Consider the following 24,948-nt stretch of genomic DNA (forward strand, 5'->3'; position numbering starts at 1 on the left):
ATCGACAGAAAATACCATTTCATCATACATCGAATAGAAGAAGGAATCCTCGTTGCAAAGAGGGTATCATCGGATGAGAACCCGGCAGATCCCCTCACGAAGGGACTGGGCAGGGTTAAGCATCTCCAGCATGCGAGGCGCATAGGGCTGAAGGATTATATTAGTTTTAATAGTTAGATAGCTTTGAAATGTGTAAAGTGTAATTGACATTTGATGATGAATAAAAGTTGTGTTTATTTATGAGTAAAGTGTTGCTATCTTTTGTCAATAGTTTACTATCGTTTCATTTTGCATGTTTTGACTTCCAGAATAATTATGTTGTTATTCAAATTCTCCACAGTCGGTCATATGTTGGAAGTAGATATGAATCAAGACTATCATGGGTTGGCTTGTAGATGTCCAAGGTACTGGACATAGCAAAGTGTTGCTACAACACTCATGAGTGCTCATAAGTTCTGAGTATTGGATTCAACCCACGCTCGTTGGTATCACTTCATGGAATTTATCTCGAGTGATCGCGCGACGGTAATATCATATAAGTCTTCAAACCTAGAGATATGACTTGTTGCCTATGAGTTGGTTATGCATTGATTGTACGAAAACGCATTGGTAACTCGATGTTATAAAACGTGCTTTTGTGTATGATTCAACAAGTAGTAGAACAAGCATATGAGTCGAAGTTTATCTGTTCATTCTTGGATTAGAAGCGATATCTGGGCCCCTCGATGATTTTGTGTTGACCCATGTATCGGACCCGGTCAGAACTAAGTTGATGTGTTCAATTAAGTTCTTTGTCAAACAAATCGGAAATCGGGAAACAAACTGCTGGACAATAAGTAAGACATTGTTCCATGTATTTGTCCGACTGATATCTAGAACAGAGGATTATATGATCACTTATCTTAAATGGCGTATCATCATCATCTCAGTTCTGCGAGACCTTGAAAGAGCTACGATTGTTGATCGGTTCCTGAAGTCATTCTTGCAGTTATAGTTATTAGACTTATCCAAGTGGGAGACTGTTGGATTAGGTGTCTAAGTTCATAACTATTTCTAGAATGTACTTGACCCGATTAGCATGGTCCATTTGGGTTGCATGGCATCATGCATTTGGATAGACTAAAATGAGAGAAATAACACTTAAGGTTTATTAATATATTATAAGTTCTAATATATTAATAATATTATTTAATTAGTATTGATCAAGAATTAATTTGGAATTAATTAAGTGATCAAAAGGAGACTAATTAAATATATGGGTTGATTGTGTAAATCATCCATACTTGTATAGTGGGCTAATGATCAATGGTTTATCAAGTTGGGCTAAAACCCATAAGATGCTCCATGGAGGCTCCATGGAGGCTCCATGGTGTTTTTGAACCCATGGATCCAAGAAATGGAGAGTCATGTCAATTAGGGTTTACATGGTGTAGCCCTAATTATGACACACTATATAAGCAACATGTTGTAGACCAAAATCGGCACTAGTGTGAGAACAAGAGGGCATAGCCGATTTTAGAAGTGTTCTATTTCTCTCAAGGTTATTCCAAGTGTATTTGGTGTTGTGTGAGACATTTGAGGCATCACACTTGAGGTGCTAGGCTCATAAGGTTCTCAAGGAATCCAAGCAACTAAAGGTATGTATTTCTTACTATCTTTTACATTGAAAAGTTCCCCATGTATGCTAGATAGGTTATGAACCTTGGAAAATCAATTTTGCATGTATCATAGATAAAACATAGATCCAAGGTTTCTAGGGTTGCATGTACACCATAGGAGTGTTAGAATGCTCAGAACCCAACACGCTATGCCTCCGTCACTGAGGTTGATGCTATCGCAGCTACCGTAACCGTTATTGCTGCGAGACCACAAGGGGTGATTTGTTGTAGTACTGGGAGTTCAACAACACGAAGCCACCAGAGTTTGATGGGACCCAAGATCTGATTGCCTCAATGAGATGAATTTATGATATTGAGGGTTGTTTCTACACTTGCTCCTATCCGAATAATTTGAGGGTTCGCTTTGCGCTGAACCTACTTCGCTTGGGAGCGAAGGATTGGTAGAAATTTTTTACAACTGACTATTCTCTTGCAGAGTGTTCTGTGGTAACATGGGAGAGATTTACTGAGATGTTCAGAGATGAGTTTTTGCTAGTGGTTGAGAGAGAGGTTGGCCCAAGAGTTCTTTCCTCTCAAGCAGAAGATAGAGATAGTGACTTGGATCACCAAGATATTCCATGAGAGGGCCTTGTTTTGCCCCCAAGCACGTGTCTTTGGAGAAGGCACGTGTGAGTCGGTATCTAAGTATCCTAAGGAGAGATATCCATGAGTTCATGGCAAACACTTCATATCAGACATTGGCTGAGCTGCAGACCATGCTAAGAGGCGGGAGATTGAGCTGGAGACACATGCAAGAGACGAGAGGGAGACTCAGGGGAGAGATATGAGGCTAGTGTAGTCGCAGCCAGCGACTAAGTGGTTCAAACCCGCTGACTTGAGAGCTGGAAGCCAGAAAGGACACACTTGCAGCAAGTGCGGCAAGGGAATGAGTGACCATGCCGATCAGGGACTATCTGCTATATGTGTGGCAAGTAGGGGCATATAGAAAAGGATTGCCCCAAGGGATTTCGGGTTTGCTTCAATTGCAACCAAACGGGTCATTTGAGGTCCAAGTGTCGTAAGCTTGCATCGAGGACAGTTCAGGCTCCTGCTCCTATTACCTTGCGTATTACTAATAGCCGGCATGGGAAGGCCGAGGCCCCAAGGCTCGAGGGAGAGCATTTTAGCTGACGGCAGAGGAGGCCCGTTCAGCACCGGACGTCGTGGCTGGTATGTGTTTCTTTATTATTATTTATGTTGATTTGCTTTATGTTTTCTTATGATATTGCTCCTGTTAGGTACTTTCCTTGTGAATTTTGTACTTGCTCTAGTGTTATTCGACTCGGATGCGAGTCGATCTTTTGTATCATCATCATTTTGCCATGATTTTAGCATTGCATGTGAGGCCTTGATTAGACCATTGAGGATTTCTATAGCGGATGAGCATGTGGTCTCCGCTACTGACATTTATCAGGGTTGTGTATTGGATATTTTTGGTGTTGGCTATATGATAAACCTTATCCCTATTATGATGGGAGATGTATGTGTTATCGTGGGTATGGATTGGTTGAGTCGGTTTGGGGCTCTGATTGACTGTGAGTGACAATTGGTGACGATTCAAGATCCTAGTGGGGGAGTGCTTACCATTTACGGCGAGGGTACCAAATTAGGATCGACTTTCTGCTCTGCCGCCAGGGCGAGGCAGTGTTAGCAGCATGGGTGTATGGGTTATCTGGAATATGTGGTGGATACCCGAATTGACAAGAAGAGATCGATTTCCATCTCTGATGTTCCTGTTATGTGTAATTCCCCGGTGTTTTTCCGGAGGAGTTGCCCGGTGTGCCTCCCAAGAAGCAGGTGGAGTTTCGGATCGACCTGATCCCTGGTGTGACATCGAGTGCTAAGGAACCGTATTACCTTGCGCCACCCGAAATGTAGGAGTTATCCTCTTAGCTTCAGAAACTGTTAGGAATGGAGTTTATTCAGCCGAGTAGTTCACTGTGGGGGGCACCGATCTTGTTTGCCAAGAAGAAGGACGGTTCACAACGGATGTGTATTGACTATTGAGAATTGAACAAGCTAACGGTGAAGAACTGTTATCCGTTGCCAAGGATTGATGATCTTCTCGACCAGTTATAGGGGGCATCTTGGTTTTCCAAGATTGATCTGAGGTCTGGTTACCATAAGCTGGGGGTACGAGAGGAGGATATTCAGTAGACGGTCTTCCAAACTCGTTATGAGCATTACGAGTTCGTGGTGATGTATTTTGGGCTCACCAATGCACCGACAACGTTCATGGATCTCATGAACCGGGTGTGTAGGCCCATGTTGGACCGGTCAGTGATTGTCTTCATCGATGACATCTTGGTCTATTCAAAGACTAGAGAGCAGCACGAGGAGCATTTGTGCAAGATTCTTGGGATTTTAAGGATGGAGAGGCTATACGCCAAGTTCTCCAAGTGTGAGTTCTGGTTGTGCGAGGTTCGGTTTCTGGGACACCTCGTCAATCAGAATGATATCTTAGTTGAAATATACTAGAAATCCTTCATTATTGGTCTTCAGAAAGCAAGCACCAGAAATCTCGTGCCTCTAATGGCTCACACCCAAACCCTAACAAATTGGAGGCTAAAGAGGAGAGAGGAGGAGGAGGAAGGGAATTTTCGAAATTCTATTTGGAATGAGGTGAATTTTGAAATTCATAACCCAAGGGGGTTTATATAGGTGATAGGGAGGATAAGGATAAGGCAGATTTCCTTTTAGATAACCATTTCCCATGACTTCCTCCCTAAGGCATTCTAAGCTTCCTTAGAGCCCAAGAATACCTCTAGAAACTCTCTAAAAACCCTCTAGAACCATCCCCCTATGGGAGATTCTAGAATTGGTCAATGCTCAACTTTTGAACATTGTCACCTTTAGTCTTTCCACTTTTAATTAATCCAATTAATCCCAAAGTTAATTCTAATTAATTTCTGATTAATTTTTAATTAAACAATATTATTTCTAATTAATATATTATTCTCATAATATATTAATAAATTATTTGTTTTGATTTCTAATTAAATTATTAATTATATAATAAATTAATAAATCAGTCTCTCTCTCTAAATAACATTTCAGTCCATTACTAGATTTGAGGGCAATCCAAAAGGACTTTGCTAATAATTCAAGATTATACTAATTTAGTTATTGGCCTAGACACCTAATCCAACACTGTACACACGCACATCAACGGTTTTATGATTCGAGATTCCACATTGTTTTCCTTATAACTCTGATTTTGAATTATGGTTTATGAACAAATGGGTTGACTTTAATGTAACTTTAACATGAAATTTTAGCGTAGAAAACTTCTCAAAAAGAGAGTAAAAACCACGGGACTACTAGAGCCGCTTCAAATCCACTATTACCAATAACTAAGCATTACAAAGTCTTCTATAGATGTACTAGAAGCATGCAATAAACATCAAACACTTGGAACAAATGACATCCAGTGTCTGGAATCAAATAAGCAAAGACAAAGAGGAATATCACAAAAACATGGGTTGCATTCCAGCAGCAAACAGAAGCATCGATTCTCGAGGCTCAGAGACAAATCTAAAAAAACCAACCGGACGATTTGAAGTTCTCGATGTTAGGAAGCCGCTGTCTGAAAATCAAAGAATACAGGCTATTAGATCTCAGGGAAATTACCAATCAACAGACGTGTATAAACAATACAAAAAGTATAAAAGATACAAGATAAAAAAGTTAAATAAGAGAAAAGAAAAGAAAAAAGGTGACCTTTAATAAAAAAATTTTGCCATTTCTTACAATTAAGAATTGTATCTATTGTGTAAAACTAATCCTACAAATAGTTTGAACCATTTGCTGTCAATGTTTTTTTATACTTCCCATTACTTCTGTAAGTTTTTTAGTTCCGTTTATTTTCCTTTCAAGAATGATATTACTAACCTTTAAAAGTTAGTTAAATTTATTGGTTTCTTATTATTAAACTTTTTGTATAGTGGCTTAAAAGAAGGTGCCGTAACTTGTATTTTGTGTTGATATATTTCTGTTTACAAAATATGTATAATTTATTGATTTTAAAATGTTTTGTGAATAAGAGTTTAATTAGAGGGTAATTTAAATAATTTTATCTATGTATAATTTATTTTTTAAGCTGCATTTGCGATACAAACAAGAATTCATTTGTAATTATACCAGCAGATTAAATTATATATCATTTCATTTTCTGTTGACCAAAATTTTGATGAATTTTAGTTCATTTACATTCCAATTCGAAGAAAACTCGCCATGATTCTTCTATGTCAAAAATGACATTTTATATATATTGTTATTTTTACAAAAAATAAAAATAATAATAATAATCAAAAAGTTTAAAATCAAAATTGACTTTGTCAAACTCATGGAATTAACCTGTAAATTTTGTGTTTGGATATTTCATTTTAATGTTAGTACCTATGAAGTTATACAAACATCATATTTTTAGGAAAAACAAAGCATCTAAACTGTATGTTTCTGTAAATATTGATCAAAGTAATTCCTTTCTAAATGTTCGCCTATGTGTATCTCCTCTTGTATGTTGATTCATGTCTTCTTTTCTTTTCTTTTTTCCACTTTTTTAATATGAAATATAAAAGGCTTCTCCAAATAAGTTGATTTCCTTATACATATTATACCACCTTTTAATGCCATTTTGTCTTCTCTTGACTTGGGACAGTTTCTTCTTTTGCTGATATAAATGGTAAACCCCTGCAGATAATCAAAAACACAAAAATTAAACAAAATCTTTTGTGTTAAAAGTAAAGACTTCATTTTACTCATTATTTGGATTCTTGATATTTCTAACATTTGTTCTTTTCTCTTTTTTACAGATTGAAAGTACTAAAACTGAAAGTACAATGCTATTATCTGGTAAATTATAACATGATAGAGGTAAATCACTTATGGATTCTCATCTCCTTACTGATAATGACACAAACAATCATGTGTGGACCCCAACATATCTTTAATGTCAAAAAAGAAGCCAATACACATTATGTGTCAGAATTATAGATGGGGTCAATTTGGTAAATTTCATTGTTAAGTGTTAACCATGTTGATCACAAACGAGTTCACATAACAAGACAAAATTCATACACAATCACAAATTCAATCATATCACAAGAACAAGTCTTATACGCGCTCAATCAATCTACTATAATATATACATAATATTTGCATAAATTCATTATTACATATTTACAAAAATAACCAGTTTAATTGGCTTAAAAGAAAAAGTACATGGTGCCACAAATTTATTTCAAGCAAATATAACAAATTATCAAACCACCTATCATTTTATACAAACTAAGCATCCCCTAACAGTAAAAGGAGGTGAGAATCCATATAAAGGTCTCAGTTTCAAACATGGGTTTCGCCTTTTCTTGCTCTGGGATATTGTGATTTAGGTGGGACCCATTGGTGGGTGGAATTTACTATTTTACCCCATACTATACAAACTAACTAAGCTTTCATATATGTATTTTGACTAAATTTTACTTCCAACAAAATATGGTGGTGATACCTACAGATCAAAACTGTGGCTGTTGAAATGGAAGACTGGATTATTGCTCCTCCTTCCAAAATTCTTACACCTGCACTCTTTAGCAACATTTGAGCGTAGAGACGTGGGCCCACATACAATCACCCCAATATCTACATTTCCCCATCGCTCACACATCCTCCCAAAAATTTCTGTATAATTCAAGAAAGATATTAAAAAAAATCAACAAACGTAGATATAAATTAGTTTGTGTTTATTACACTGGACAAGACAAGACTGGACAAATTTTCTAGTGTTTTTTTCAATTATAAGGATTACAAGGGCATTTACGTCTTTTTGCACAGACAAGAGATCAAGAACAAGTCCTTGTCCCACCTTTTTCAGTACTTTACTGTACTGTTCTGTTCTGTCCTGTCCTGTCATATATTGTTTTGTATAACAATTGAGGCCTAAATGGTTTAAGACAAACCTTTCAGATCAGGTCTTTGACCATATTTTGTGGTTTTGACAAAACTTTCTTCTGATGAATGCTTGCATGAAGTAGTAGACTTGTTGTGTTGTATTTCTTCGGTTTGATTTTTGTCCCAAGATTTTTCTTTTTTTGAGGTTTTTGTATCCGAAAGATGCCATAGACCAATCACAAGGCCTCCAAATACAATCACACTTATAATCATGCATATCAATACTAGAAGCCCTTTATACCAACGATATGTTACATCATAAGTGTTGATGTAAAACACATTTAACAAAGTCAAAGAAACCACCAAACCAATTGTGGACACCACCACATAAGTTCCAGACCATATGATGTTTCCTGTTCCAACCAATCCAGACATGCCACATTGGCTAGGGGTAGAATAGACAAAAGGGGTTGCATTAGCAATAGCATACTTCTCTTCATTTCCCTCTTCCTGTAGACAATAAATTTATATAACTTGAAACTTAATTTTTCCTTTTTCTTTGATAAATGAAAGTACATTGCTATTAATGGAAACTTTTGTACCAGTGGGGGTTCGGATTCCTGAGTAATGTAACTTTGAATCTCCAAATTCAGTTTCGTGTGGAAGTTTGGAAAGAGTGATTCCAAGTCAAGTGAGTGAAGGAGTGGAAGTTCTTCTGATGTTTTAACAGCCCATATTATCAATACATTTCTAGGCATACAAGGTTTACACTCTTTAATACGGTGTAGAATATCACTCAAGATAGCCACAAATGGTGAAATCCCAATGCCACCCGCTACTAAAATAAGGTTTTCATACCTAAAAAGAAATGGTAAACAAGAAATTAAGTAAAAAGGTATAGGAATAAATGAGTCAAAAGTGAGTGGAGTATGTACATCAAGTGGTATGGAGACTCGTGTCCATAAGGCCCCTCTACATATGCCTTAAGCTTCAAATTTGGTTGAATGAGTCCATGTAGATCAGTTTGATCTTCAGGAAGACTCAAGATATGAGATTTTAGTTTGTTTGTCCAATTTCCAAGGACCTTTATGAGAATAGAAAGATGATTGTTTCCATCTAGAGGACTAGATGAGACACTGAAAGGGTGCCATTGTAGCCATGATAATTCCCGAACTTGGACGAAAACCCAACTCAGGGCATTGTACTTTAAATCTACATTTTCAAAAAAAAAAAAAAAAAAAAAAAAAGGTATTATGTAAATATTAACCACACATTTATTATGTAATATGGGATTAGGACAGATGTCAATAGGACAAAAATTGCAACTTTTTTGTTGGCACCCAAAAAGGTGGAACAAGATGGGATAGGGAGTCACTCTAGATATCTTGTCTGTGCAAAAGACGTTAATGCCCTTCTCATCCTCATCATCAAAAATAGCCCTAGAAAACTTGTCCAGTCTTGTCCTGTCCCATCCCATCTAGTCCTATCCAGTGTAACAAACGCACTGCGTTTGTTACATGGGACGGGATGGGACAAGACTGGACAAGATTTCTAGGGCTATTTTTAATGATGAGGATGAAAAAGGGCATTTACGTCTTTTGCACAGACAAAGAGATCGAGAGTGACTCCCTTTCCCATCTTGTTCCACCTTTTTGGGTGTCAACAAAAAAGTTGCAATTTTTGTCTCATTGACATCAGTATAAATCCAATCCAATATACACCAAACACAGTACAACCTGTTATATCACACATCATCAGAAAAAGTGAAAAAGTATTAATACCTTGAGGTTTTGATATAACAAGTTCCACAGTTCCAGAAGGAAGGCATTTGGCTGAGAGTATTTCCACACTCTTTCTTGATTGAAAGAATCTAAGAAATCGGTCAAGCATATACAGGAACAAACCTCCAGCTATCATACTAAACAAGATATCACCAACATGCATAGCCATGAAGACAACAAACACAACATATAGCTGATGAGTGTAGAAGAATAGTTCAAATTTTAGCCTCCTCACTTGAGGAAGTGACGTCACCCACATCAACAAACCAGCCGATAGGCTGATGACACCTGGCAGATTTGCAATCTTGTTATTCTTCCAATCAATTACCTACATAACAAAGTAGAAAACACAATTTCAATTTCAGCATCTGATAAACTACATATGGGTGTTTTTTTTTTTTTTTGACTTAATGTAGAAAGAAGAACTACTCACTTGATGTAGCACACGATTTTCCAAGATCCATGAGATGAAATAACAAGAACCATGAAGAGTGAAGAGTGTCATTGTAAGATGTCCTAACCATACATGATATCGAGTTGCATGCTCAAAAGGGATATTTGTAAGCCTTAAAAGAATTGATCCTCTTGAAACCGGTAAAAACATAAACATTAAGCAAATCAATCCAATAGACCCGAATCTTAATCCAGTGTGCTTCAGCATTACATGGCTGCGATGTTTAATTTAATTTTAAAATACATCATACATAAAGAACGACTTAATAAAGAAAGAAAATAAAGAAATTACCTTTTTCCTTGACTCTCATAGTAGGGAATCAGGTTGTAGTTTTGAATAGCATAAACTGAAAGCGCACAAATGATATACACAACAACTAATAGAATTACAATCAACTCTGCAGCTGTAACAACTCCAAATGGTCCATCTACGATAACTGGGAATGTCCACAAGCGTAAAGTTGCGTGTTTCGGTTTCTTTTTCCTACACAGAAGTGTTCTTATTAAGTTAAAAACTTATATATCTGAATGAATTAAGTCATTAGTCATGTCCTATTAAGTTAGAAAAGATACAGAAACAGGCTCTTAGAACGAGTAACTTACTCTTCAAACTCTTGTTCACCAGATATCCGAAGGTAAAGTATAGCAAGAAATGCAATGATGAATAGTGGACCTCCATAAAGAAATATACTTCCTGTAGATATACACAACAGCTATTGTAATTACTAAAAATAGAATCAATTTCATTAAAGTGAAAATTGAGAAGATTACGAACCTGAAACCCAAAAAACCGATCCGGAAGTAGAGTCGACAAATTTCTCAGAGAAGTCGCTCACGGATTGTGATGGAAGTAAGAATAAGAAAGTAATCCAAGCAAAAAAAATCGAACACATTGCAAACTTGAGAACCCATCTGGTGAATTTGACCAAAAAACGTGTCTTGGTGACGTAATTGAAGCCATTATCTTGTTTGCTTGAAGAAAGAAGAGGTTCATCGGTGGCGTATTCTGTACTCATTTCTTTGAGACAATTAAGCAAACAGGTTATCTGCAATGATCGATGAAGAGTTGATGACTTTTTCTTTATCTGTTTGCTTATCACTTTGAGTATGGTTGTAGACAACAAGACCAATCTACATCTAACTCGGTGATTCTGAAGCTTAATATATTACAATTTGGGTAGTTGGCAATTAGAAAATTGAAGAGGAGAAAGAGATTGGCCAATTTGAACCAAGATTTCGACACTTATTTATTTATTCTCTAATCTCTTCCTTCAATGGTTGATGGAGTCATGGAGGCAATGCCTAACATTCCCCATACCATGACTTAGACTAGGCGATGTGTTATTTTTTATTAAAATTAGTTTATATACGGATAAAACTATTAAAAAAATACAATATTTTAACCATTTTACTAATTTAATAACTTGACTTACTTCTATAATAGTTTTATATGTCCTTTTTAATTTATAAAAAAAAATCTATCTATGTCACTTTGTCCGATTTAATAGATAAACATGTAATAATGTAATAAGTTGAACATTTTTTAAGAATATAGAAAAGTATTAGTTATTTTTTATCACCATATTGCTCAAATCACATAATTTTTTAAATGGTAATTTTTTTCATTGTAAATGTCTAGTTTTATATGCATGTGAACGTTTGGCATAACTATTTATGAATGTAAAATTATTTTATTTTCATGTCGAATGAGTTTTAGTCTAACGATATCATATGTTGTTATTCTTTTTTAAGATTGATGGTTTAGGTTTTGTCTGAATTATTAAGATTAATTTGTATTTGTTGTTCAAAAAAATCCTATTTTCATAACTATATTAACTTCTATAAATAATTTTGTATTGTAATTAAAGCCTAACAAATAGTTGGATGAAGCTAAAACATATTTTGTATTTTAATCTATGTGACCCTCATATATAATGTTCACAATAATGTATATTTTTTAATCGGATTAGCTTATTGGTTTTTTGAGAAATTAACAAGGCAAAAAAATATTTGGCAACATGTAGATGACTTTTAAAATAACTTCTCATCAACCTTTTAAAAAAGTGAGATTTCAATAAGTTAAGATTTTAACTTTTCAAAATTTTTATAACTTTTTGGGTTATAAAAGACAAATACCCCTTAAAACATATATTTAAAAAAATAATAATAATAAAATAAAAAAAAACTTATTGAGTTATGGACTCTTCTTAACACTAAAGTTAATCCAACCAATAAGTCTTTCATTTTACTTAAAAATAATAAAATGGTTCAAAATGAAATCTCAAATTATATAATCTCTTTTTTATACTATTCCTTATTTAAAGCTAAAAGATTCACAACAATGATAAAGTATTGACCTAAATATCTCCATATGACAATCGTTAGATGTTTTTTTTAATAAATTGGTTTATGTTGTTAGGTAAAAACCTTTTCTTAAAAGTGTAACTATTTAAATATTTAATTGGGTCCAGTCAGAAGGTTTAGGGGCCACATCGATTTTGACACGTGACTTTCATAGTTTTGGCATCCACAAATTGTTGCTACCTACCACGAAACTTGCTCACACGCATGCCTAACACGCACGATTCGTAGTTGGACACGCTCTTCCATTTGCATGTCCTATGAATCGCATCGATCAGACATCACATGTGCTGTTGTGCTCAATTTATGATGATGAATGGATGCCCATATTTTAACTTTTATGTTAAAAACATTATGGATGTGATATTTCACCTACGTTTTTTTCATTTATTTAAAAAATATTTGATTTTTATATTTAGAAAATGAGCTAAACTAACCTATAATAAAAATAACTAACTTTTTAAGAATTTGTTAATAACCAGCATATTCGGAATACATTTTGGATTAGTAAAAGTCATTTTGGAGTTTATGACATATCACATTCATAATCAACACCTAACATTTTGGATTACAAAAATTAGATGGAAATCTTCAGAAAAATAAAAAAAAATTTAATAAAATTTTAAATTTATTTTTTTAACAGAAAAGTCCCGACTATTTAATTTTTTGAATAAAAAAGTCTAAGAAACAGGTTAATTTATCCACTTTAGCCCTTTTTGACCTGTTGAGCAGGTTATTGGACCAAATCGTTAACTTTTTCAAAATAATGAGACTTTTATGTAGATTTCGTCAAAAATTTTATATAATATATAAACGTATTTTTTATATATTTATATCTATTTTTATGTATTTATGTATTTTTTTAAGTGTTTATATGTATATGTTTACGTACTTTTATTTATTTTAAATGTATAAACGTATTTTTTTCTGTATTTTATATATTTTGTTATGTATTTTGTGTTATTTTTTATGTATTACGTATTTATATGTATTTTTACGTAGTTATATATATTTTTATTTTTTTATATAGATGTTTACGTATTTTTATTATTTTAAATGTATAAACGTATTTTTTTACGTATTTATATGTATGTTTAAGTATTTTACATATTATTTATGTATTTTTATGTGTTTTTTTATGAATTGCATATTTATATGTATTTTTACATATTAATGTATTTTTTTAAAAGTTTTTTATATAAATGTTTATGTATGTTTATGTATTTTAAATGTATAACTATATTATTTTTACGTATTTATGTATTTTTTTTTTTTACTTCAAGCCGTCTTTACCATTTCATCCAATTCTCATACTTTTTCGAGTATGTCTAGATAGTTTTCCTACATACCCAAATATTTTAAGCTTTTCTTATTCGTTTATCTTGAAATTAAACATCGAATTAAAAAACAAAATAATAATTTATGCACATATGAAAACTTGGGGTTCCCTTGAGGCCACATGAGACTGGTGAAGTTGTCGTATGTGCATAAATTATTATTTTGTTTTTTAATTCGATATTTAATTTCAAGATAAGTGAATGGGGAAAGTTTAAAATATGTGGATATGTAGGAAAACCATCTACACATACTCGCAGAATGTGTGAGAATTGGATAAATGGTGAAGACGACTTGAAGTAAGAAAATACATAAATACGTAAAAATAATACGGTTAAACATTTAAAATACATAAACATCTATATAAAAAAACTTAATATATATATATATATATATATATATATATATATATATATATATATATATATATATATGTAATACATAAAAATATGTAAACATATGTAAAATGCTTAAAAAATACATATAAATACGTAAAAAAATACATTTATACATTCAAAATACATTAAAAAAACATAAACATCTATATAAAAAACTTAAGAAATACGTAAAAATACATATGAATACGTATTACATAAAAAATAACACATAAAATTACATAAAAATATGTAAAATACTTAAAAAAATACTTATAAATACGTAAAAAAAATACGTTTATACATTTAAAATACATAAAAATACATAAACATTGATATAAAAACTCAAAAAAAAAATACATAAATACGTAAAAATACATATAAATACGTAATACAATAAAAAAATAACACTAAAAATACATAAAAATATGTAAAATACATATAAATACGTAAAAAAATACATTTATACATTTAAAATACATAAAAAAATATATGTAAACATATACATATAAAAACTTAAAAAATACATAAATACGTAAAAATAGATATAAATACGTAAAAAATACGTTTATATATTATATACAAATTTTGACGAAATTTGCAAAAGAAAAATCTCATTATTTTTGAAAAATTAACGATTTGGTCTCATGACCTATTGAACAAGTCAAAAAGTGCTAAAGTTAATAAATTAGTCGGATTTTTGGGCTTTTCTATTCAAAAAGTTAAATAGTCGGGACTAATCTATTCAAAAAGAATTATGACTTTATTAAAAAAATTTCCAAAATATTGGGACTTTTCTGAAGGTGTCCCAAAATTATATTATGGAATACAGTCTTGAATTTACGGACATTATGGATTCACGAGAATAAGGTAATTCTATTGTCATTGTTGCTCCCATTTGAAAAAAAAAATCTACATATCTAGACAACATAAAGTTTTTCTATTACTAAAAAATGAGATCATATAACCAATATTTTAAAATGCATATTTTAAAATATGTTTGACATATTTATACACTATATTGTTCTAGACTACATAAGTTATGATGTAGATTTAACCAACGATATCAACGTTTTTGGGTTGATTACATTGGATGCTTCGAAGTCCAAGTTACATACTAATCAGATTGTCTTTTCAATCTCCTAGATCAAACATAGTTATATAGATTATTAACGATAGTGATATCAAATATTTTATTAGTTTTGTTAATAGTATGTCTTCTAACACATCATAATTCTTTGTTGTTAATCATGTTATGGAAAGTGGCGTTAACTGATTTGCATGAAAAAATAATTCCGGTGGAAATAGGTCTTCAGGTGTTGGAAGTAACCAAATATATAATTTATTACCTATGACACTAAATCATGTTTCTTACACTGTGCTTGTAGAAGGGGATAATGTTAGGTATAAAGGTAAGGTCGTGTTGATGTTGGTATAGTATTTGAGGGTGATGAATCAACAATCAACTGGGACAAATTGATGATGTTGGTTGATGATGATAATATACTTCTACACGAAAACCTAATAGAAAAACCTGTCACACCCCTGGCCGGCGGCGGAGACGTAGAAATATAACACAACTCTTCTTTTATTTATTATTGAAAAAGGATTACATTGTTTGATTCCCAACATTCCCTATCAACAAACTAGACAATAAGCAAACAAAATAAAGCTTCTATCGACCAGGTGACGACTTCCTTCAACATTCTACTCCCACTGCTATTCATTTCTTGAGAATACATGGATTTTGAAAACGTCAACATAATGTTGATGAGTTCACATGTTTTCATGGTTTTATACTTTTTAGAATAGTTTTAGAATTCTTTAAAAGGAGTTTCTGTTCTTTGTATTTTGTTTTCCTAGGATAAGCTGCTCTTATAGTATTTATCCTATAACTTTATCTTTTTTGTTTCTTATCTCTTATAATACTTCCTAGGCATTTTCCTCTAGGTAGTTTAATTTAATTAATCATACTTTGATTACTCCTAGGCATTTTCTTCTATGTAGTTTAATTTAAAAAGGTTGATGGGTAGTGTTACAATGGGGCGTAGAAGGATCATAAGGAAACGTGGAGGCATGCACATACGTGCAACGTACAAAGTGGTACATGCAACGTACGTGGTCAGACTCAAACACTAAATTCTAGGGTTCAAGTCGTATATAATGTCATTAAGTCCCAAGTGTGAGCCTCGCTTTCAGCCTCTCCTATTCAGAAACCCTAAAATCGAGTCTTAGCTTCCATTGTTGAGTGTGTGAGCCTTTGGAGAGCTTTAGGTGTTCATTTTTGAGCATTTTGAAGGAGTTGAAGAAGCTAGAAGTTTCTTAGCCTGAAGAGGAGGTCTTGGATCCAGAATCACCACCTTATTTGCCAAGCTTTTGAGGTATCAAGTTCCCATCTTGATTGCTAGATTCTTAGATCTCTTTTTGGGGTATATTGTAATGTTTTTAGCCATGGTTTGGTTGGATGTTGGGACTAGGACGTCCCAAAGGCTTATTCTTTCAAATCTAAGGTCTTCATGGGCTCCTTTGGAATAAAGGTGCCAACTTTATGGAGTTAGGGGCCTCATGTATTCATTAAGTCCTTTTTAAGCTTTAGAGCTTCGTATGCTCATGCATGGACGTAAAGTTAGCAACTTTACGTGATATTTCAACTTAAGGAGGCTATATCTGCACTTTGGGGTGAAGTCTTAACGAGTTAAGTGCTTAAAGTAGAAGGTGGCTGAATTGGTTGAGTACGTTGGGCGTACAAGCATGTACGCGCAGCGTACAAGCCCTCGAGCCAGTACTCTTAGCGTACCAGCTAAGTATGCCCAGCGTACTCAGTCTGATGGCATTTCGATGTTGGGCCTTCGGTTTGGGCCTCGTTTTGAGCTTAGAAGGATAGGTTTTAGTTGGGCCATCTGATTTTGGGAGTTTTTGGGCCTTGGGCTAAGGCCCATGTGAAGGGTTTGGGCCCAAATGGAAATTGGGCCATATTTTGGGCCTTGATGGATTGTTTAACTTTTGGGCCCATTGGATTGTGGTTATGGGCTTCATTCTTGGACCAAGCTAGGTTAGGGGTAAAATGGTCTTTTTACCCCAAGTAGAGATTTTTGGTTATGAGGTAGATGCAAAATGTTAATTAGTTTTTATGTGGCAACTGATAGCTCGAGGAGCTGTAGGACCAGCAGTCCGGGATCATTCATTTCATTCATCTTTTCGAGGTGATTTTCCTCACTAGGTTTGGTGGGTCTAAGGCACCAAGGCCGACCCTCGTTTGGTTATGATATTATACTTGTCTGTGTGATACTTGTATGTGCTTGTATATGTATGTTTATTGGGCGGGGCCCGTTATTCGAGTATGGGCGGGGCCCGTATCTAATTATTATTCGAGTGTGGTCGGGGCCCGTTATTTGAGTGTGGGCGGGCCCGTATCTCATTTGGGTGGAGCCCATTATATGATATGTATGGTATGTGGTATTTTGGGGAACTCACTAAGCTTTGTGCTTACGATTTTAGTTTATGTTTCAGGTACTTCCGGCTCCAAGGGGAAGAGCTCAGGTTGACTGCATCACACACACAATATGGATTCTGTTTATGGGACATACTCTGATTTTCATGATGTTTGACATATTTATTTCATTGGGTTGTATGAACAATGTTTCGGAATACTGTTTCTACTTAAATCAAAAATGAACTTTTTGGGTCATAATTTTTGGATGTTTCAACTGGCTACAGTCATGGGCTGACAAATGATAAAATTTATATGTACGAACATCATGACACGATTTGGCACCCACAAAGTCCTAACAAGAGACAATGGAATTCAATTCGAAGGCAATCCCATTAAATAATGGTGCGAGGAAAAACGAATACACCATCGCTTCACCTCAGTCGCACATCCCCAATCCAACGGCCAGACCAAGATTTCAAACAAGACCATTGCTAATGGGATCAAGAAGCGCCTAATGAGGTCAAAAGGATCCTGGCTCGAGGATCTAACGACGGTGCTCTGGTAGTACCGTACCACCTCGAGGTATAGCACACGGGAAACACCTTTCATTCTGACGTATGGCATGGAGGCGGTGCTCCCACTCGAAATCATGATAAAATCGTTGTGAGCGATGGATGTCGATGAAAACACCGACGAGGTAGAACGATGTCAGGATCTAGACATGCTCGATGAAAAACGCGAAGCCGCCCAACTCCGTCAAGCGGTCTACAAAGCTCGCACCGAAATTTTTTTACAATCGGCTAGTGCGAGTGAAAAACTTCAAAGTCGGAGAATGGATACTAATAAAGAACGAGTCCAGTCACTCGGAGCCACAAAGAAAGTTGAGTGTTGTCTGGGAAGGACCATAAAAGGTTATAGGAGTACACCAGAATGTAGCCTATGTCCTAGAAGCACAAGACAGGAGGTCGATCCCCCGAATGTGGAACGCACATAACCTGCACCACTTCTACTCATAGACCGAGGACCCCGGGCAATGTGTCAAGGCTCCAAAAGGATATTCATTTCCTAACGATAGGGATAAGGGCTAGGCTTTAGCAAATGCCATAGCGTAGTCATTTTTCAGTTCTCACTAAACAATGTTGATATCTTTTAGAATATCATCATCATTCTTCAAAAAAACTATTAAGGTGTTTTTTATTTGAGCTCGATATCACTCAAAAAAAATGTTGTGCACGTTTACCAAATGATAACAAGGACTGATCACCTACGTCATTTGAGCGAAACCGTTGCAAGAATGCAACCATAGGCTTCAAAGGCTCATAACATTTCCTTAAACATGTCAATTCAGCACAAAGGGCCACAACTTTTGGCCATGACATGAATAAAGGCTTCAAAGGCTCATAACCTTTCCATTGGCACACAAAATATGATACCTAAGTCCAAAAAGCCTCGAGGTGACGACCTCGGCCCGACTTAGATGACTAAGGCCGGAGTATAACACTATCTGGTCCGGGACTTAGAACAAAGTCCCAGAAGGGTAATAAAAAAACCTTAGCTAAAAAGGACACCCTAACAAAATGAATCAATCAGAGTTCATAACCAAAGGTTAGCCAAAAGGTCTTGGCCTAAAAAGCATAGGTCCATGACTCAAAGGGGGACCAGTTCCGAACTCCGAGTGCAAGCTCCGGGGACGGGACTAAGGGACCTCAAACAAGCATGATCCCCAAAAAACACAAGCTGAGCAAACCTAATAAAACGGTAAAACCTTGGGGAAACGCATACTCCAATAATAGACACAAACCACTGGATAGCGAGGCGAGCAAGACTTAAGTAACATCAAATTCCATGATAACCAAAATAAACAATAATAAATAGTGTTTACCGGACACCCCTCGGACTTAAAAGCCATGCAGGGCCATGAACAAACTTGCAAAAAAAACAAAAATAAACGAACAATATTGTTCAGAGACAATGAAGACCCAATTAGTATAAGGGGGAGAAGAGGACCAACACCCCCTGGTCCACTATCCAAGGCAGGTTCTTTGGAGTCAGAATCACAACACATATGACGAAGGTCGGTTAGGTCCAATTTGCCCGAGCGAAGGTATGATCTAAAGTCTGTTTCAGCAAAGGCCTTTATGGAAGCATGCATCGTGTGGGAAGATTGGGTCACAGCATTTGGCTCCGACGGATTAAAATTGTCGGCAACCAACTGCTTCTATACTGCCTGCTTACCGCTCTCCATACCGGCAGTCACACACGCAGCCTTCATGCGCTGAATCCCAAGAGAAAACTTGTCGCTTTCAATGACACATTCCACCACACGGACCACCCCCTTCTTGAGGACCCAGGCCAATTCGTCCTCTAAAGCTTTCCCTTTCAATGCATCAGTTGCCAGCTGTTTGCTCTACTACCTCAATCGACCTTCCAGCGTCTCCTTATCTGCCTCCAAACGTTGCACCTGTTGAGATAAGCAATCCACTTCCCTGTCCAAGGTCGCCACTTGATCCTCAATGGCGGACTTATCCCTAGCTAAAACGGTATAGCGCTCGTCAAACTTGTGTCTTTCCTCTTCAAAGAGCCACACATTCTCCCCAAGTTCGTCACGTTCAGCCTTGACTATGGCCAACTCCGCCAAGTCGGCTCCAATATAACGAAGACGATCGGCTGCAGCCACCAAGTAAGGAGCAACTTGATTCGTGGCGTACTGAAGTTCGCTTTCCATTTGGGAGTAAGAAAGGAGGTTCAGTGGTTCCAAAGTGGCCAGAGGAAATTTATGATGACACTACTCGCGGGCACTGGCATGTTCTGCCAAGAGTGACCCATGGGTGAGATTCCACTCGGGGAGATATACACTAGGAGCACCCAATGACAAGGACAAGCGCCGGAGAAAACGTCACCCTGGATGGGAAATGAACCAGAACCTAAAGTCGCGCCCCTCGCCCCTCCTTCTGACTGACAAGGCAATTCAGTTGCCCCCTGCTTCACTCCCTCCAATGGCTGAGGAATCTCGTCATTAGCAATATCAATCACCAAGGGGGATTCCACGAGCAAATAATTGATGTTGCGTCTCTTGCACAAGCGTTTACCAATTGTATCGGCACCCACACTGTCTGCAAGCGTAGAATGCACCGACGCCATCCGCTGCTTGAGGATCACCCATCCACTATCGGCAGAAGACCCCTTGGTCGAAAGGCCCCCGAAAAAGTGAGGCAGCAAACCAGAACCGAAAGTGTTGTGATATGTCACCGGCTTAACTTCGTCTTTCTGAAAAAATGAGGCAGTTGCTACCACGGAGCATACTCAGGCGATGAACGCTACTGTGAAAGCATTTATGGAGACAAAATTTGCCTCCTACCTCCGCCTGGGCGAGCTTGACATGGTATGCCTTCGCCAGTTATGTGATGACTCTGATGCCGAGGATAGTCAGGTCAAAGGTGGCTCTTCTCATACTGGTGCTTCCCGTAGTAAGTGATGGCTTTTATTTCTTCTTTGAATATTTCAAGACAATTTTTATATTTTGTTTGGTACGTAAACAATGTTTCACTGCTTTTCTTTAGCCCTACGTGGTCTTTGTGCAAATCCCAGAGGGTTGTCCGGGTAGACGATTTATTTTGTGTATGTTAAATTCCCCTTCTTTTGGTCTGTTACACTATTGTTTTGTGTTGTCCTTGTGTTTGATGGTTTATGTTGGCCATCGTTGGCTTGAATTCTTCCCAGAGGTTAGTGTCACCCTTTTGGGGGTGGTTGTTATTTGTTTTGACAAGTTTTGATGACCCCAAGCATCTGAACCTGTCGTTCATCCTTTGGCCCGGCCTCGTAGTCTGAGGATTTGGCTGGCTTTTAGGTGTGGGCCCTAGCTGGCCTGCTTCGTTGGAACGTCCTTTTTTTAGCTAAAGGTCTTTGTTTTGGGGCCTTTTTCTATGCCTCGGGCCAAGGAGAGTTGCACTCTGGCCCTTGTCATCTAAACCAGACCGAGTTCATCACCTCGAAGTCTGGGAGTTTATATGTTTTGAGGGAAAGGTTATGATCCTTTAAAGCCTCTTGTTTGTCATGATCAGGAATTGTGGCTCTACTGACCTTGTTGACATGTTTGTTGGGTGGAAATTATGAGCCCTTGGGGCTTACAATTGTGATTTCCTCCATGATTTTATTGTTATGCAGCACGGATGATCAGTCCGTTTTTGTTTGCCGTTTGTACGAAAGATATTGATACTTGTCCGTTCTAAATTTTCATTGCATGTATATTTTGTTTGATGTCTTGGAGACACCTACATCGTTTAGGTAGGTATCGAGGGTTCGATAGCTGATGTTATTCTACTTCTAGGTCTTGTACTGGCTAGTTGGGGTGTGATTATCCGGTGGGAGTTTGATCACATAGCCCCTTCTCCTGATTCCTTCCAAGCTAGGACCATTGGCTTGGGCCCTGAGGATCCCAGGTCATCGGGATGAGTTCTTCTTCTTCTTGGTCCTTCTTACTCTGTGCCTTTCTTCTTCTTCGTGTCATCTGGTGTTGCATTGTTGTTATTGATTCTATTTTTCGCAAGGTTTTGGACCAGGTGCCGTCCTGGGGAAGGCTTCTTCCAATTATAGGCTCTTGCCGTTGCTGGCAGCCTTCTGTCTGTATCTTCTTTTGCAGGGTGGTTCCCTATCTTTCCCTCCCCGGATTTTGCGATCCCTTGGTTTTGTTTTCTGTCAGACTTCTTCTTCGTACTTTGTGTCTTCACTTCGCGAAGGCGCGTGGGCATGCTTAGTGGTATCCAGACCTTCTTGGTATTCGTGCTAACAATACGCAATGTATCTGGCGTGGTAATGTTATTGCTACCGCACCCTTCCCCCAGGGCTACAATCCTGGGGCTTGCGCTTGTTCTTCTTATCGGTGGTGTGGGTGTCTTTCTTCTCGTCTTTGACCATTTGGGATGTGAGTATCATGGTCTGTCTTCTTTTTGGGATGCGTGCGATGGCCCATGCGGCGATTGCCCGGATTGGCCTTGCTTGTGTGTTAATGGCTGTGACCGTTGCTAAACCTTTGGTTGTTCTGAACTTGACTGTGCCATGTATTGTAGATGGGATAGCCTGTAATTGAAAAAGAGACGGGCGCCCAAGGATTATATCGTTATCGGACCTTTACTTGACTACCGAGAACTTGATGATCCTGGTTACTTGTTCCTTCCCATCGGTGCTGATTATAGTTAATGGTAGTTTTATGGTGCCGATTGGCCACAACTTGTGTCCCGTGAAGCCAACGAGTGGTGCATGGGTTGGGGGTTTCAGGTTCCTTCTCCAGCATGGCGGGAATTTTTGAAACAGTGTTCGTAAAGGATATCTGTGTTGCTACCTCCGTCGACTAAGGCTCGCCAGGTCTTCTATTGTATGACCGTGGCAGGGATTATGATTGAATCTGTTGGGTCCCAGTCGGGCACTCGCAGGTCTGATGGCGAGAAACTGATGTTTAGAGTGCCTTCGGGTGGGATCGCATCGCCTTTGGCCGGCCGTTGGTACTTGTCTCGATCCTTAGGTCTCGCTATTGTGAAAATCTCCTCATTTCTGATTGGTTGTTTACTTGATTCCTTACGGGTTCTTCCATCTTTTTGGTCAGCTTCGAACTTTGACCGTAGGGTCCTTGCTATTTCTGTTAGGTCTCTGTTCAATTTCTTGTCTGCTACTTCTCTTTTGAGTATCGCGCATTCTCCGGTGTCATGTGTTTTGCTCTTGTAGTATTCACAGTATTTGCTTTTTTCCTTCTCCGTCCGCTATGGGGTTTTTTCTACAGCGTATACTTCCGACCTGTGGCTCCTCGGATCGTCTTTGACGAATGAGTGGAATCTGCGGGAGGAATTTCTCGAATGTCTGCTCTGTTTGTCGTGGTTTCCATCGTTGTGCTCTTTATGGTTGTGGCGGGAGTAGGAGTCGGCTGATTCTTGTTTGAGGTAGGCGTTCACTACAACCTTTAAATTTTCTTGTTTTTGTTCTTCTCCTTCGATCTGTCGAAGGTATTTCTTGACCCTGTATTTAAGCTCGTCTTTGGATTTCGGTACTGTGCCTTGCATTTTTCTTGACAAGGGTCTGGGAGTAGCCCCTGGGCGAAGGCGCCTGTGACTAAGAATTCTTCATGGCCTGGGACGCTGTAACATCCATAAAATTCAAGCCAATTTAAAACTTTTTAAGTCATTCAAAAAACCAATAATTATTACAAACATGTTTTCAAAAAGGTTTAATGTCAGAGTTTTCCATAATTAAATCATAAAAACGTAAGGAGGTGCACGATCACGCCTTCGCCTTCCCGCGATCCTCAGAAGTACCTAAAACAATAATCGATAAATGTAAGCTCGAAGGCTTAGTGAGTTACCCCCAAAATACCAACGTCATGAAACATATCAATAACATATAAGCAAACATCATGCATAATGAGCCTTCAGCCTGACTGGACTGCCTCGCAGGCCTTCAGCCTATCTGGACCGCTCTCCGAGCCTTCGGCACGTCTGGACCGCCTCGCAAGGCCTACAGAGCACTACACCTGTCGCTCTGGGGAACTCTTGGTACTGTTTTGTCTTCAACGTTAGCCTTGGCGCTTGGCCACCAAGGAAGGTATACGGGGTCTCGAAGGCGAGGGCGAAGGCCCGACGTTAGTCACGCGTTGCTCCTTGGCAAATCTGTCTGTCAAACTAGCGGTTCTGTTATCTTTGACGGATTCCCGCTGGGATACGTCAACAGAAAGGATTGGCAGATCCCTCCCCTGTCACAGCGGATGGGACGGTGGATACGGCTACCCGAACAGCGTCGGCAGGAGGCGGAAGAGTTTCCACCAAAGGGACTTCGCGATACTGAAGGTCACTCTTAAAATTTCGACGCAACACCCCCTCGAGGGATAGAACCCTCTCAATACCTGCAATTGAAGCAACAAGAATCAAACAACTATTATACTCCCCAAGGGAAGCCTATCAAAACGCGCGGGGGGGGGGGGGGGGGGGGGGAACGATACTTACCGTCCTTCTCCACGTAAAATTGAGGCATCATTCCTGGCTGCCGCCAGAAAGCAATCCTGCTAATCTTCCCCGTCAAAGCAGATCCCCCTCAACGTTTGAGCCGCGGACAAACTGGTGCCCGACAATTGAGGCGCCCGATCTAAAGGGATAGGCACGCGGGGATAGCCAGAATCAGGTCGTTGTTGACCCACAGCCACCGGTCCTACCAGTTCTTCCAAGGTGTCTTCTAGTTAACAATAAACGCGTGAGTATTAAGTATGAACGCCAGATTGGGTGGACGAATTGAAGAAAGACTGGAAAGCCCGAAATTAGGGAAGCACACCCAGGGCTCGGCAAGCCAACTCGAATCCAACGATCTTATTAACATCACTCTCGCATGAAGTGATTCTTACATTAAGCAAGCCTATGATCTTTTCAAAATTCATAAAGTTAGGTGATCTCATGAAACAAAGGAGAAAATGCCCCCAAAAATAAACCTACTACTGAATCCACAATTCACAAATTGTAATCAAAAGTTTGTCGGATATATTCCAACATACCAGAACCAGGGGACTAAACTATTCTCTAATCCACACAAGGCGGATCCAAACTTGCAGAAACATCTACTACCAGAAAAAAAAAAAACTTTAACCCGTGGCTTTTAGTAAGAGGGAAAGTTATGGACAAATTTGAAATATCAAA

The 24,948-nt window shown here is 37.6% G+C and overlaps 1 protein-coding gene across 2 annotated transcripts; it reads right to left on the bottom strand.

The window, feature by feature from the left end:
* Window positions 1-4,963: 4,963 nt before the first annotated feature.
* Window positions 4,964-11,106, bottom strand: LOC145123495 (ferric reduction oxidase 7, chloroplastic-like). Of its 2 annotated transcripts, XM_079058706.1 has the most exons (11): window positions 10,554-11,106; window positions 10,382-10,472; window positions 10,071-10,262; window positions 9,759-9,993; window positions 9,326-9,653; window positions 8,480-8,756; window positions 8,147-8,402; window positions 7,613-8,054; window positions 7,169-7,334; window positions 6,281-6,350; window positions 4,964-5,244 (listed from the first exon to the last, which is right to left on the bottom strand). In XM_079058706.1, exons 1-10 carry the CDS (start codon window positions 10,792-10,794, stop codon window positions 6,284-6,286), a joined length of 2,295 nt encoding a protein of 764 aa, XP_078914832.1. In that variant the 5' UTR covers window positions 10,795-11,106; the 3' UTR covers window positions 4,964-5,244; window positions 6,281-6,283. The 2 variants fall into 2 exon arrangements, with proteins under 2 accessions (XP_078914832.1, XP_078914831.1); XM_079058705.1 differs by lacking the exon at window positions 4,964-5,244 and having other exon boundaries at window positions 5,974-6,350.
* Window positions 11,107-24,948: the final 13,842 nt, after the last annotated feature.

The sequence above is a fragment of the Lactuca virosa genome, chromosome 7, assembly GCF_052849685.1.
Source record: "Lactuca virosa cultivar CGN04683 chromosome 7, Lactuca_virosa_CGN04683_v6, whole genome shotgun sequence".
Taxonomy (NCBI): Eukaryota; Viridiplantae; Streptophyta; class Magnoliopsida; order Asterales; family Asteraceae; genus Lactuca; species Lactuca virosa.